At 41.9% G+C, this 15,879-nt stretch overlaps 1 protein-coding gene across 1 annotated transcript; it reads left to right on the top strand.

The window, feature by feature from the left end:
• The first annotated feature begins 53 nt into the window (after positions 1-53).
• Positions 54-4,140, top strand: arfrp1 (ADP-ribosylation factor related protein 1). Its single transcript, XM_070903035.1, has 7 exons — positions 54-345; positions 635-722; positions 1,343-1,425; positions 1,902-1,983; positions 2,480-2,550; positions 2,810-2,910; positions 3,962-4,140. Exons 1-7 carry the CDS (start codon positions 253-255, stop codon positions 4,047-4,049), a joined length of 606 nt encoding a protein of 201 aa, XP_070759136.1. The 5' UTR covers positions 54-252; the 3' UTR covers positions 4,050-4,140.
• Positions 4,141-15,879: the final 11,739 nt, after the last annotated feature.

Here is a 15,879-nt window from a genome sequence, read left to right as displayed (position 1 = left end):
CACTGCTGTGCCACAGAGCTTCAGAGTAGAGCGGTAGCCACAAACGACGACTTTTACATACTTATTTTATGCAATTACGATTATTATTCACTCGTGTTTATAGTCGTGTTCATTTACTTTGACTATAATGAAGCCACAGTGGCGTGTGTCGCCGTGTTTGGCCTTGTATATAGGCTAAGCTATGCTAACCAGCTAATCTTGGCGAGACTAGTTAGCAAGTACTTGTGTTGTTTACAATCTTTTTCCTCCAAGATGTATACTTTATTATCTGGTTTATATAAGTACATGTTCCAAAAGGATGAATACTGCGTTTTGATCCTGGGACTGGACAACGCTGGGAAAACGGTGAGTTAGCTACCATTTGAATTTAACTATCACAACTGGGTTAGTGTTAACCTCGAGCGTCCACACCGACGGTACCGTCGGTTGTGTTATTTTCGGCGTCGTTGTGCTGCTGTCAGTCTCCTAACTAACTACTAACTTATCACGTAGAACCTTCGAAGCATTATATTATCTTCTCTCTGTGATTTGCAGTCTAACTAACGTTTGTTATGCCATGTCACGTGACCCACTGAATGTAAACGTGTCTAGTTCGACTTGTCTGTTAATTTGGCTGTTGTCTCTCTCTTTGCAGACCTTTCTGGAACAAACCAAAACAAAGTTCAGTAAGAACTATAAGGGAATGAATTTATCGAAGATCACAACCACAGTTGGCCTGAACAGTGAGTGGATGTCCCAGTGTGTCTTCAGCTGTGCTTGTCATGCAGAGTAATGGGCTTGTTTCTCCAAAGCAGTGGGTGGCAATGTTGATAACGTGCTCCTCGCCTCCAAAATCAAAGTAGCAGGGTTCAGTTGAAGCTCCCGGTCAGCTGAGTGGAGACCTGGCATCCACATGCGGGGACATCACATTTTAGGTTGTCTACACCATAATGAACTTAATTCTGCTTATATGGAAATTCAAAATTGTCCCCCGTATCTGGACATCATTTTTCTCAAAAACTACATCATGTCAAAAGATGATGCTTAGTTTTTATACTTATCAGGTCCCAAGAAGCCCGAATAGCAAAGAGAAATTAAAAATGCATACCAAACAAGAGCTTGAGAGTCTTAGGAGGTTAAAGGGGGTTATTTTCGATGGCTAACTGCGGTGATTAATTGTAATTTGCTACGTTAATCATCGCTAGGGAACATCATGAGACAAACTCAAGCCAGCTGATTTTCATTCCACTTCACACTCTGCGATCGCCCGATGCTGATCGTCTTTTTACACATTTACGGTGGGTGCTTGATTCCTCCCGCTGCTCCATGACATTTCTCATTGGCGTCTCACTTTCCTTCACAGTTGGCACAATTGATGTGGGCAAGGCGCGTCTGATGTTCTGGGATCTGGGAGGTCAGGAGGAGCTCCAGTCTCTGTGGGACAAAGTGAGTTAGAAGTTACACACCAACCAATATCCAGAGGGGGCACCAACCGCATACATTCACACACACACACACACACACACACACACACACACACACACACACACTTCATGTTTGGGCTATTGAAATGAAATGAAACCAGGGTACCATGTGGTATCTTGCGAATATCCCATTCAGATCCAGGCTCATAGCTCCTTTTGGGATTGTCTCTGGACATAGACTGTATATAAAGATGGACGACACGTCTCCACTTTCCCATCCAATCATAATATGCATCATTTTGTTCTCAAGGCAAACTTTTGTGACTTTTTTTTCTCTCAGAATATTACAACTTTTTCTTCTCATAATAATGTGAATTAAATCTTGATTTTTGGTGGCCCTAATACTCCGTCATGCTTTCCATTAGCAGTCGTACCAACAGGTATCTTGACTGCCAGCTGGCTGACTACACTTGCTCTGTTCTTCATGTTTATGTTTAGTACTATGCTGAATCCCATGGAGTCATCTACGTGATAGATTCAACGGATGAAGAGCGCCTGTCAGAATCAAAGGAGGCCTTTGGTGAGTAACACACTCCGCTACCCCCTGTGTTTTAAAACAGCCTGTAATAGAAGTCTGTCTTATATAATCAGGTGTCCGTATGTGCATTGAAACAGGTTTTGCTTCCTGTAGTCCTTCCTTCTATTCGTACTGGCCCTTACATGATCCTTTCCTAATGTGCTTTCAGTGGAAGTGACAAAATCCACAGTCCTTATTTTGTGCAAAAAATATTTGATTTAGGATTTAGTCAGAGTTAGTCAAATCAAGTGGTTTTTGTGTGTGTGTGTGTGTGTCTTTGTGTTTCCCACACCAGTCTTTCTGCGTTGAGCTGCAGTGGAGGGATAGTAACAAAAAGGGAATTTTGTAGGCTTTTGTAGGCATCGTGAGAAATATATCAGTAGCATAACAGGGTACTGAAAAAAGCCTTTATCAGAAGGTATTTGAGTCAATATATTCTGTGATGATAGAAACACCATCATTGTTGTTGAATCAGTAATTGAACTCTCGTCTCCTCCAGAGAAAATGATCAGCAGTGAGGTGTTAGAAGGCGTCCCGCTCCTCGTGCTGGCCAACAAGCAGGATGTACCGGTACTGTATCATCTGTATCATCTGTATCATTTGTCAAAAATGCCAAACATTCTCTGCTTCCAGCTTCTCAAATGTGAGGAGTCGCTGTTTTATCTCATTGTAAATTGAAAATCTTTGGCCCAAGTCACCCTTACTAAGACAAAAACTATTTTGGAGATAATGATGGATTGGATGATGATTGAGTGGTCTTGTGCCTTTGACAATTTCGTCTTTGCTGTGGCAGCTTTCAGTCATGTCTTGTGTCTGCTCTGTCTCTCAGGACTGTATGTCAGTGCCGGACATTAAAACAGCCTTCAGTGACTCTGCCCCGAAGATTGGCAAGAGAGATTGTTTAGTGCAGCCCTGTACTGCCCTCACAGGGTAAGTCTGCAGCTGTGTTGAACGGTGCACTACATGAGTGTGTGCAACAGCAACCTGTCAAATGTGATCCAGTGCAAAACACTTCCTTTATGATGCTTACAAATGTTCAATTACTGAATTAGAAGCTAATCAAAGATAGGTATATGTTATTTATATTTATATTTCACACGTGTTCGTGTTTACAGACATCATTTTGACAATGATGGCTGTACAAAACACCTTTTGCGATTGTGCTATTCTATACCATGCTATGCTATGCTATGCTATGCTCTGCTCTGCTTTGTGGTGGTAACAGCTGATAACTAGAGGGTTAAGATAAACATGGATGAAAATAAATAAATACTCACTGAGTATTTTTCATATTAATCATTCATTCATTGTGTTGGCTCTCCATAGATAAGAGAGAAATATCTTTTGCTTTAACATATTACAATGATGTTGGAACTTGCATACAAGAATACAACTATTTGAAGCTCACAGTAAAGTTAGTACAGGTAAGCTCTGAATCACTATATTATAGTGATGGATATTCTAGAAATATTAAATATGGCTTAAAATGATACATTAACTGCTCTGGATTGTTTTTTAAAGATTCAGTCTTTGTTCGTAGTGCTTCCCCATTTTTCCATGCAGTCCCTCTGAATCAGATAACACACCTCCTGTTGCCATCACTAAATCTATGCATCAATAACAAAGTTATTTTCATGCATGCGTTACTGCCATGAAATAAGCCACCTCATAAAATGAGAAACGAAGGCGGCGCAGTGGACACATTTGCTTATTTGAAGCATAGATCTGATGGATAAGCTTCTGTTGAAATGTGATGAACTTCGCGGTATCAGTAGCTGAGGCAAAGGAACAACCCCGCTCATTATTCTTAATCGGCAGCACCTCGTCATACTCGGCATTGCTGCTTTGCACATACCGCCGTGCCACACCACGCTACAACTAGAGCTGTTAAAGATGCTCTGCCATCCTGATCTAGCTGGTTTGGGCAGAAGACATGTAAAATGCTGCCGCTAAATGTCTCCCTTGCTTGCTTTGGGCGCAGGGATGGAGTGAACGAAGGCATCGAGTGGATGGTGAAGTGCGTGGTCAGGAACATTCACAGGCCGCCCCGGCAGAAGGACATCACGTAAGAGGTCATCGGCGCTCTTCACGCTTGTTCGGGACTGCGAGTTTCTCCTCGAGGACATTCCATGTAAACCCTGGAGCTGGTAAAACTCTCCTCTCTCCTCGTGTTTGCTGTGACTCTGAACTGTTTGGATTTTGCTCTTAGGAGTTCATTACAGACAGTGCGTGACAGTATATATATATATATATATATATGTATATTTTCTTTTTTTTTATCACTACGCATAATTTCAGATGTGCTTTGACTGGACATCTGTGTGCTCCACTCGTCCCGCTTTTTTGAAGCGCCGTTCTAGTTTCTGCGGTACTCCGGTCTCTGGTGCAGGGCTGGGGTTTGCTGCGACTGAGTCTGCATGGAGCTTCACAGACCGGCACCCTGTGCTGCGATCACAAGAGCACAGAAACATTAGTTTGACACGTCATTAAATATGCAAAACTGTAACAGGGTGGTCCTCTGTTTGTTCACAGTATCAGATTAACTAAATACAGTGTTAAAGTTGATTTGAAATTTGGATTCTTTTCTTTATGAGCATATTTTTTGGAAACCCTTGACAGCGAGTGAGTGACAACAGAGAATAGGTGGTTAGGGTTTGCTCGTTAGCCTAGCTTGCTGACATTGGCACTGATTCCCACTAGAACCAGTTCATGCTATCTCACCACCTCCTACACACTGTAATTACAGTCAACAAGGACATATATACTGATTTCTTTGCAAAAATGAATTTTAAATTCAGTTTCAACTTTTTGAACTCTCGTGCCTTACTTTGTTGTTGACACGGTTTGACACTTGCAATAGCCTTTATTCATCATGTTTTTTGGCTTCACATTACTATAATAAGATGAATTCATGACGGACACATGAGAACAAATAACTTTATCATTTTGAAGGGTTCGTTTCTCACAACTTTTACTTTGAAGAGTTTGGCAGCCGTGTCGTGTGGAGAGTTCAAATCCTAATAATGTGAGCTAAGAATCGCCTCTCAGAGGAAAAGGAGAATAACTACTCTGTTAACAGTTTTGTGTACTTTTCAGGTGGTTTTTAATGTTTGTTTGTTTGTTTTTTGCATTCTTTTGATCATGGCAGAGAGAAACTCAATGGGGCTCTATAGAGACTCTGGTGCAGCAGCCCAATCAGCACCAGAGACATTTAAACAACTGTTACATATACAATTGAACACTAAACTGTTGTTTCTGAGGTTTCTTCGTGTTACCTGTATATTATTTGACCTCTGTAAAACATTCATAGTTTGGTTCAAACTAAAACACTTGATTGATTGACTTTGGAAATGTTAATGTTAACACGCTGAGAAATCTTTCTGACCTCTGCTGACCTCACTGTATACCAGCAGTTTAACTTGGGATGTATGAAGTCACATATATGGATGATGATGATGATGATGATAATAAATTTCTGAATTCAAAGAAAAAAAATCTGCCGTGTTTCAATTTGACACAGTTTGACATAACAATCAGTACTCGCACTGACCCTCAGTCCGACCCAGGACTGTATCTCTCAGGCTATGAAGGGTAACTGCTCCCGGTTGAGTTTAAATGTAACATTTTATTAAACTGGACTCCCCAAAAACACAGATGTAATCTAGCGTCGTCATGTATAACTGCTCAGTCTCTCGACATTTCGTACTGCGCTTTAATGCCTTGATTAATGACGCTGATTGTTGATTATATAAAGGCACGTATAATTATCTCAACATCCGCTAAGTCAAGGGTACAAAAGACAGAAAAAAGTGGAACGGCGGATGACTCCAATACCATTTACCTGGAAATGATGTTGTTTCAAGGATGAGGACAGATCAAACATATCTCCAGAATATCATAGGGAAACGTGTTAGCGATGGCGATAAACACCTGAAAGATGAACAAGACCGTAACAAAAAACAGTAAGCCATGAGGTTTTTTTTTTTACGGAAGGTGAAACATCACTGTGGCTGAAATGATAATTCATGACGTAATAACTGCACAGAGGCTTGGTAGACACATGTCACTTGTTTTAATCTTTCTATAAAACATGAATTATTAACATCGAACTGGGTGCTGGGAAATTTGAAACCAGTCTGAGTCTATTGATGTGAAGGATCAAGGTTCATGAATGGGAGCAGCAGTGAATGCATGTCTGTGTCAGTGGTAGTAGAATATCACGCGTGTCGAACAGCTAAAGACTTTAGTTTTCACGTCGTGCGATAACTTTAAGGATGTGTTCATTTAATTGCTTCATCTCATCTTAATTTTAGTAGGATGTTCATGTGAGATGGAAATCTCACAAAACCGACGCACACAAAAAGGAGTGAAGACAATATGGGGAAAAAAAGAAAGTCTTTACAATAACTCGGGACAGGACTCGGGTGAGAGCGCAGGCTGTAATCTGACACAATGAGACTTCAACAGATCTGCAGCCGGCACATGTTCTCCCATAATGCACGGCGATGTGTGTGAGCATTATAGCTGGTGGCTAACCTGAAGGCCGCATAGCGAGCAGAGTCCGACAGTGAATTGACAGAGGCTTTCGTTACGCCTTTGTGACACGATAACTGCTTTGTCTTTCAATCAAGACAAGTATTTGTCTTCAGAGACAAAGACTAACTGATGAAAAGTGGCATCATGGAGTAAAACGTGGGGAAAATGGGTGAAATATTAGCAGACTTTGGAAATAGACAAAAATCACCTACAATGAATTCTGTGGAAAGACGCTGGGTGGCCTGATTTCATAGTAATGAGCTGAATTACATCTTTTGAAGCGATTTCACGTTTTCTTTTTTTGTCTGTATTTATTCATATGATGATTCCCTAATGTCTTAAGTATGAATTTACTACTGGAGACTTTACTGTGATGCTTTTTCTAGCAAGTGTGAAATCTAACAAGTCTCCCCGACAGACGCAGTCGACATGAGGTTGAAATGACAAACCTTCGATAGCTTCGATAGTATTAGACTAAAAAGGGTTACCACCCACCCTGTGTTAGTCCAGCCCGCAGGAATCAATGGCCCCATTTGAAATGCTAATGCTGTGCTCTGTCACACACACACACACATGCACCTGTCCTAATTTCCTCAGAGTGGTGTTAAATCAATGCAGGGTCTGGTGCTGTGATTTATGTTTGATCAACATTATTCTCATTTATCACCAACAGGGAACTGCAGGCTGTGATTCACCCGGTACGAGTTGATTAACAAGAGGGAGAAAAAAAACAAAAAACTCTTACGAACTGCATGGGACGGAGTCATAAGAATTTTGAAAGGGTGTTATAAGACGTCCACTCACACACTGTGGGAGGCCAACGTCATCTCAATACACTGGATGTTTAAACCACGAAACTTCATCTCAGCCTTCCTTCAGAGCGCATCGTTCCAATCTATAACATTGATTCACTTACAAGACGTGACCTATCCCTGAGTCATAGTCCTTATGACCTTTGACCCCCAAAGCAAACCCTCTTTCCTGGCATCATCACTCTAAGAGGCTTCCCACATACTCCTCCTCCTCCTCCACCTGACATATCTTCTTCCTCTGTGCCACAGAGCTCCATTTTTGTCCAAAAGCTATGAAAAACGCACCAGTGAGCCACGCTGCTGCACTGGGTGACATGTTCCTTCATCGCCATGAACACACACACTGTAGTTTATTTTGATTCAGTCCCAAATGCACTCTAGGGCACCAAATGTGGATTCATCCGCCACTAAAAATAGTCCCCAACAAATGCACTATTTCCTCCTATTTTAAAAATATATATATATATATATTTGTGAGCCATTTTTAAAGATTTACATCTTCACTAGTAACAAATGGGCTACAATGGAACTACAGTAAGGGCCACAGAAAGAGTAGGGAAGTATTAAGAGACGGACTTGGTTGGTTGATCCTTGATGTCGATTTGTTGTGCATTAGCAAACAGTTACCTATTTACGCAGCCAGAGCAGACACAGAGCAACATTAGCGTTCACTTAGCGTCGTGTTTCTGCTCCCCCCCCCCAAACTAATGTAAGTCCAACGAACTGTAGCTGTCTTTCAAGTCTGTAGTGTTTTAGTTTTAGTGCCGTCCAAAATCAGCACCGATAAATGACGCTACACCTAAACAGAGGTGCCGTCTGAGGGAGTTCAAATCATTTCCAGATAGCGTTTTCGATGCATTTCACATCTGATCATCTGTCCACATCTGAATCACGTCAGACACATGATATTTGTTCACGTCCCTAGTGTGGATGTTAGCCCGCCTCTGCTCCACCCCGCCCACCTCTTCCTCTTTGCCTCTTTGCCAGCAAGCACACCCTCCTCCCCACCACACACACATCAAGTCCCACTGGCTGCCCATTGTTCACATAGACTTGTGCATTGCACCATTCAGGTCACAGACACATGCCCAGCCCATCCTCTCTCTCTCTCTCTCTCTCTCTCTCTCCCTCTCTCTCTCTCTGCCCCCACCCCCCCCTCCTCCTCTCTCTTCCTCGCCCTCTCTCTCCGACTCCTTCACATTCTCTCTTCTCCTCCATCCAGCAGCATCACCCGGCTCTCTCCTCTTCCTCCAATATCAGCAACAATGACCAGCACAGTATCAGGTAAGACAACATGGGCCATCAATTGGCATTGTATGGATGTGTGTGTGTATGTGTGTGTGTGTGTGTGTGTGTGGGGGGGGGGGGCTGTATTGTTTTATGTCTATTTAATAATGCAGAGGGTGGAGAGGGTCTCTGTGTATCTGTGTAATTGTCATGGCAACTGGGGTTTTCTTCTCTCATTGTACTAAGAGACCCTCCCGTAGTCCCGCACGGAGACTCATCCAGAAAGACCATTCATTCGCAGCAATACAGAACCACTGCCGACTAAACGCCAGCTCGCTGACGCAGGTCCAAATCCCCCCAAAAAACTAAACGCAGATTCACACTGAGACTGGCGATCGGTACCATTCTGGTGACTTTATACTTCCAAGTGAGGGAGGACAAAATGGACAACATTTAAAACTGGGACAACTGTCACAGTTTCGTCTCAATATTGATGCACTGTGGTATGTAGTAAAGCGCTCAAAATCTCACGTCATTAAGCCAGATGTTTTCATGTTACCCATTGCGTTGATCTCGTGCAAACACGTCAAACCCTCTGTGACTCAAATGTATTCGGATAAACGTCAAACAAGAAGTGGAGACACATTTTGTCCCCCGGTGTGCTCCGGCATTCCACTCAAAATGCCGAGACAGCATTTAAACACACTTGCGTTTGAATGCATACCGTTATTAAAAAAAAAACGAGATTTCGTATCAACCAATTCAGTTCAGTCTGTGGGGACTGTACCAGAAGTCAAAACAATAATAACAATAATAATAATAATAATAATAATAATAAAGACTCGGTGAGGCTGTACTGTGGCACGGTGGCGCTCCAAGCCAAAGTGCCTGTTATGCACCTTGGCAACCTTGTGTTCACAATGACAACGCTGACGTGCTGATGCCAAGCAGCTATAATGTTTAATGTGTGCTTAGTTTAGCGTGTTAGCATGCTGTCATTTGCTAATTCGCTCTGAATGGGGAACTTCCCGATTAAGACATGTGGGACAGTGTGGGATAGTGTTCAGGTTTTAGGAGCAGCCTGTGGACTCGTATACAGGACATTCACAATATGCGTCTCAGCTGGGGTTTTTGCGACTTACTTGCCTGTTTACGGTCAGCTCTCTGCGTCATAAGCGAACCAACGAGCTTACAGTTTGCAAGGCTGGGTTAGACACGCACGTGCAAGGGAAGAAGAAGAAACACACCTGCTTTGGCACGTTATGAAAGAGCTGGACATCAGCAGGCTTTTGGATGTGCACAAATGCCGTCACGCCGACCTGTTCAAGAAGGTGGTTGAGCGAACGAATGAAAGAGGGAGGCTGTGAATATTAGTGGAATATTCATTTTCATTGGCCATGTCAACAGCGTGGTAGGAATAACGTCTGTTTGGGAATAAGGGCAAAAACTGGAATATTATGTGCATGTAAACGTGGTCAGTACCACACGTTTTCCACGTCGTCGTTTGACACATTTGATACAAAAACACCTGTATTTATTATTCTTGGTCTCATTCGTCTTCAGTTATTACCGTGCGCTCACAGCAACGAGCTGAACGAGCAGCGGGTGCCTCGAGTTTGCGACTGTCAGGCTACATTCACGCCGCGCTAACTCGGATCGCTTTGTTTTACGTTGAATTGAATCCGTATTTTAATGGATTTCCTCCCAAAAAGACACTCGAATTGAACATCCATCACAGATAAGATGATAAAGCACACTGCACGTTGTGATGAGCGAGGCAAGCCAGGTTGTTTGCACAGCACGTTTCATACATTTCATATTAAAAAGAAAGAAAAACAGCACAATAACATTGAAATGCTAAATTAAAAAGAATAAAAGCTCTTTAAGGGAAATTAAAAGTTCGGAACAGAAACCCTCTGGAGGTTTGTTCCAGCCCTGTAGCGCACAGTGACTACACGTGAAGACAGAGATGCAACAATATCTGTCAGAACGTATCAGCGCTCTGTAAAGGGAAAAAGTCAAAAACGATTTTAAGTAGGGTTGGTGTCGTGTTTCTCATTTCAAAAGAACCAACAGTTTGGAGCTTCGTGCTAGCCAGGCTACCTAACCATCTGCCTACTTCTTGTATCAGCGGTCTACATCAGGATGTAGGTTATACATATGTAAACACCCGTTGGTACAGTCAGTGGGATGACAATACGTAGTTTCACATAGCAGTTCTAATTGTTGTTACACTGCCATAACAGTGTACAATAAACACATTTTAGCTATTTGCTAGATTGACTATATAAATGCAGGAGATAGCTTTTTTATTATCATTTGTACTACTTGATTGTGCCTAGTGATATTACCAACGGCAGCTTTTTGAATCATTTTCACACATTCGTTTCAATCGTTCCGAGGTTTGTGGCTGTTCAGTGACAGTTCGAATGCTCCTGGTTCATTGTATTTGATGTATGAGGTGGACGGGGAGGGTCATGTCCGGCCACAGGAGCCAGTTGAACGCTCTTTTCCGTCACTTTCTCCGCGCACCGTCCTTTGTCACCGGTTTGTCACCGGACTCGCTCATCTTCTTGATTCCACAACCAGATCCCTTTCGTCTTTTTTTTATTTTTTTTTTATTAGCTTTCTCATGATCTTCCCCCCGAGAGGGCCGAGATCCTAGCCCATGTAGATCTTTGTCAAGCCACATTGGTTTTTTTTTTTTTTTATTCCTTTTAATTTCTCATATCGCCTACTATAATGACGACCCTTCAAACATGTCTGGGGTGCACCAGGCACAGCATTGTTTTTTGTCAGAATTCGTCTTTTCTTTTGCACCAAACTCGTGAATAATGTATCAAACGCAGCATGCTCTCTGGCTCCATGAGTGCGTCTACGCCCTGTTCCTTGTCTCACGGATGTCGCCCCTTCGTGTACGCACTTTGCGTGCATCTCTGATGCACACGCAGCTCACCTGCTGCTGTTTAACCTCCACAGAAGGAGCCCAGCGGGAAGCTCGTCGCTCGGAAGAAGAAGAAAAAAAGAAGAGACAGGAATTCACAGTTGGTGCCGTGTTGTGCCGGCAGCTCGCATCGAGGCGGCTGAACACGAATAATGGACTCATTTGCTTTTTCCTCTTCTGAAATGAGATTTTATTACATAATACAACCTCGTGGTGCACAAGTCAGCCATTTTGAGGATTTTGGTGGAGGAACAGAGGTGACTGTGTTGGTAAGTGTCCGGTGGAGCTTAGCCAACAGTTACCTCGCCCTACTTTAGACTGACGCTGATGAAATGATGCACAGTGCTTCAGAGATCCAAACACTCCTCTGAGCTGCCTACTCACGCCGTGACTCACAGTGTGCAGAGGACACTGGGTGTGTGTAAACACTTACCATTAGCCATATACTCTGTGGCTGTCTTCAGTGTATTCCCCGAAGAAGAGCAGTAAGGAGGAGATGAATAAATGGATGCATCATGTTTGTTACTCTGGTGCTTTCAGGGCTGGGCCTGAGCAGGATTTAATCATGTCAACCAAAAACCGGAAACAGAGATCTGTACACATAGAAGCTAAAGTGGCTGAAGTTGCTGCCCTTGTCTGAAGTGCCTCTCCGTGCCAAATATAACTAATTATTATTATTAGTATTCATTCCTGTCCTGTGGAAACTACTGCACTACGTCACATTGGATATTTTGAAGCAGATAGTTGCTTAACACTGTATCAAGTTGTATTCAGTAAATTGTTTCGGTTAGTTACATCTGAAGTTCTCATATCTTCACTTGAGTAAATGATGCAATGCAACAGTGTAAAGTCCTTTACCTTTAACAAGTAGAAGTCATGCATTTGAAGTACATGAGAATCATAAGCAATATAAACTTCAAGTTTCTAAAGTAAAAGTACTCGTTACGCAGAATGGCCCCTTTTCAAGTGTTGTGAGTGTAATCGTGGATTGTGCTTGTTGATGTCCTCGCTTGTACGCAGAATTGTGATGTTGCAGCTGATTGAAATGGAGATTTTATTTCAGTTCCCTACATGTTTTCTTTGTCAAATCTTAATCTGAATAGTTCAATCAAATCGAGTGACGTAAAGAGTTCAATATCTCTTTTCGAAATGTATTAAAGTAGAAGTAGAGATTGCCAGAAAATGGAAGTACTCACAGACTTGTACATAGATACAGATAGATACATTTTCACCACCTAGTTTAGAGCTTATTGTTTTAACTCTTAGACACATGTGCCACTTGATCAAGGTAAACAATTTGTTATTTTTCTCAAAAGTAATTATGAAACAGTTGTAAAATTAAATTAGCAATATGCAGAACAACAATTAGGTGCAATGAAAACCAGTAAAAGCTCTTGACCTCAGTCTCACGGAGCCCTGTGTGTGTGTAATAATGCGCAGTGTGTTGATGTATAATATGGACTTATAGCCCTTCTCGCTCTTCCCTCCTCTGTTTGCTCATCTTCTTTTAATTGGCAATAAAAACCGAAAAGCCACTAAGTGGCCGTATCTCTGACTTCAGTTGGGTTTTAATGGAGCAGATGGGCAATTACAGAGTATGGCTTGTAGAAAATAATCATATAAAACGTATTTAGTGGTGTGCTGTGGCTGCTCCCCACAGACTCAGTGCAGTAACTCTGTGGGCAGAAACGAAAGGCTGCCGACTGCAGCGGCAGATTTGGGGGGGACCTTATTTGATTTAGACGCTTTTTTTCTATGGAGAAGAAAGTCTTCTGTGTCATGATGCTGTGTGGCCTGGGACAGAGAGGCATTGCATAAGGAAACACGTGGTTTAAACCGCTGAGTGGGACTAATGCGTCCATCCCGAATCCTGATCCTGAACATCTCAATAATAAATGACCTCGTGGTGAACGCACAAAGCCCACTCTTCCTGTCATGTCGGTAAAACCTGGGGCATTAAGCGAACATCCTGTTTTGGTTTTTTTTTAGGAGGAAAGACCTTCACAACAGCACATCATAGACTTGTCTCTTTAGAGGAAGCTTTCTAAATTTGGCCCACAACTGGAAAACTGGACACAAGCGTCTCTCAGTGGGAGAAGCGTCCATCTTGGCGAGTCAGTTCATCTCTTATTCAGCCCTCGGTATAACTCAGCACTTTGAAACAAACCAACCGTGTGTGATAGAAGCAGTGGCCACATCTGCTTCTATCACACATGCAGTGTGTTTGTACAATATACAGTAAGTAAATGAACTGCTCCAACCAACTGGCATCTGCCTCTGTGAACAGCAGGGGGCGTGTTCCAACATCGAATGTGGTGCAAAGAAACTTCAGTGCAGTCTAATCCAGCACTCCTGCAATACATTCTACCTTCATGATGGGTAGAATGTTCAGAGAGGCGTTTCTGTTATTTAGCCCACCCTCATTGATGTAAATAGGGTGGACAAAGTAACAGAAATATCTCTCAGTATGATGCAATGCAATTCAACGGCACAACAGTCTACGTCCTCCAAAATGAGGGTGAAGGTGAAATGAATTGCAGGACTTGCGTGCATTAGGCTGCATTCGTTTTTTTTAGCCGGGTGCACCTGATGAACTGGCAACCGAATGATGTATAATGGATGTTACAGACCTATCTGTGCCTTCTACTCTAATCTAAATATTTTATTTCACAGGCCTTCAAACTGACACCCTCTGTTTGGGAAGCTTTAGTTCCAAGTTTTCGCTTTGGTGTCAAACTGTCTTAACTGTGACAGCGTGTGTGATAAAGATAAGTCATTTCATTCATTTAGCCATGGAGCTCATTTCCGTTGAATTAGAGGGACGTGAAAATCCATATTTACCATATGTTGAGAAACCCTGGCCTATTATATTTTACTGCAGGTGTTTTGCTTGTGGTATTGAGGTAGCCTATTCACTTACACATGATGTCACCTTGGCAACACCCACTGGGACTGTGACTGGCTTTTATTTCAGGTTTATCAAGACACACACACACACACATACACACACACACACACACAACTCATACCATCTTATCCACACACACACACACACACAGGAAGAAGCCTTCATGTGGAACTGGTTTGTTTTGCTGCCATGGTGCAGTGACAGACAAGGACAAATTGCTTACAGGGTCACTCGGGGACAAGTATCCCTAAAAACAGGTCAAAAATACTTAATTTCTTAATTTACAATTATAGTTTAATATGAACTCAGTGTGTAAAATGCATAAACTTTGCAAGCTCAGTGGACAGGTTGCTTAAATATACCTTAAATAAGTGCTTAAACCCTTAATCATTCATAAATATGAACATTTACAGCTCAGATTTGGTTTATTTAAGACCCTGAAAACATATTTTCTCAATCCGCTTCTTACTAAGAGTGATGCGATCCTACATAACACACTGTTTTCTGCCAAAGTTACAACCCGTTTGGTTATTTCACACCATGTTCCATGCACCAATCAGGATTTGACAACATTTCAATCCAAAATCTGGTCCACTTGGGTGGGTTGTGTGGTCAGTCAAGCACACAGTTTTAAACTCTTAATAAATAAAAAAAGTTGTTGAGTTTAAAAACATGTACAAAAGAACATACTATTTAAATATTTATAGTTAATATGTGTGAGAATTTATGAGAAGCCTGCTAATGGTAATTATTCAGTATCACTATGGACAGCTTTTATTTTGAAGTTGCAAGAAAGTAAGCGCCCAGTGCTTTGTCTAGTTGTGGTGATGATATGGATGTGAGACTGTGGCTTATTGGCGAGTAAAAATGTTTCTGATTGAACAGCACCCATGTTGTCATTATTTGAAACTGCACAACACTTACCTTTCGTTGTTGCTTCCTTGGTCATGAATATCTAATGTTATGGAGAATTAGGCCACATACGTTTTTAAGGGCTTTCAGGATCTCATGCTTCACCTTAAAGGCACCCTTTTGAGTTTTTTGTAAACAAATGTAAATCAAATGTTTACATTCAGCGTTACACATAAAAACACAGAGCCACAGAGTCATCAGGCTGAAACAAGCAATTTACCAATGTTTGGGCTCGTAGGTGACCTACAGTGAAGAGGTTCTTAGATGTTATAACCGATACCCCCACCCAACGCAGATATTACATTGAGTGACGGCTGTTGTACATCATAATATATACATAGCATCTTGATTAAAATTCACCAAAGTCAAATTATTATCTACTGTCGGCATATCTCAAGGAGAGTGGTCTTCTTACCTGAGGGTGTCTACTTAGATGATCTCAGAGAGGAGCAACACAGGATTTTGGTTGGGATGTACAAAATACAACCCAGTTTTATTGGAGTTTTATCAAAAGAGTAAATGAATACAAAATGTTTAATAAGAAGAAAATATAAAACTTA

The sequence above is a fragment of the Enoplosus armatus genome, chromosome 3 (assembly GCF_043641665.1).
Source record: "Enoplosus armatus isolate fEnoArm2 chromosome 3, fEnoArm2.hap1, whole genome shotgun sequence".
NCBI lineage: Eukaryota > Metazoa > Chordata > Actinopteri > Centrarchiformes > Enoplosidae > Enoplosus > Enoplosus armatus.
The sequence above is the reverse complement of the archived record's forward strand: the minus strand, read 5'-3'. Positions and strand labels throughout refer to the sequence as shown.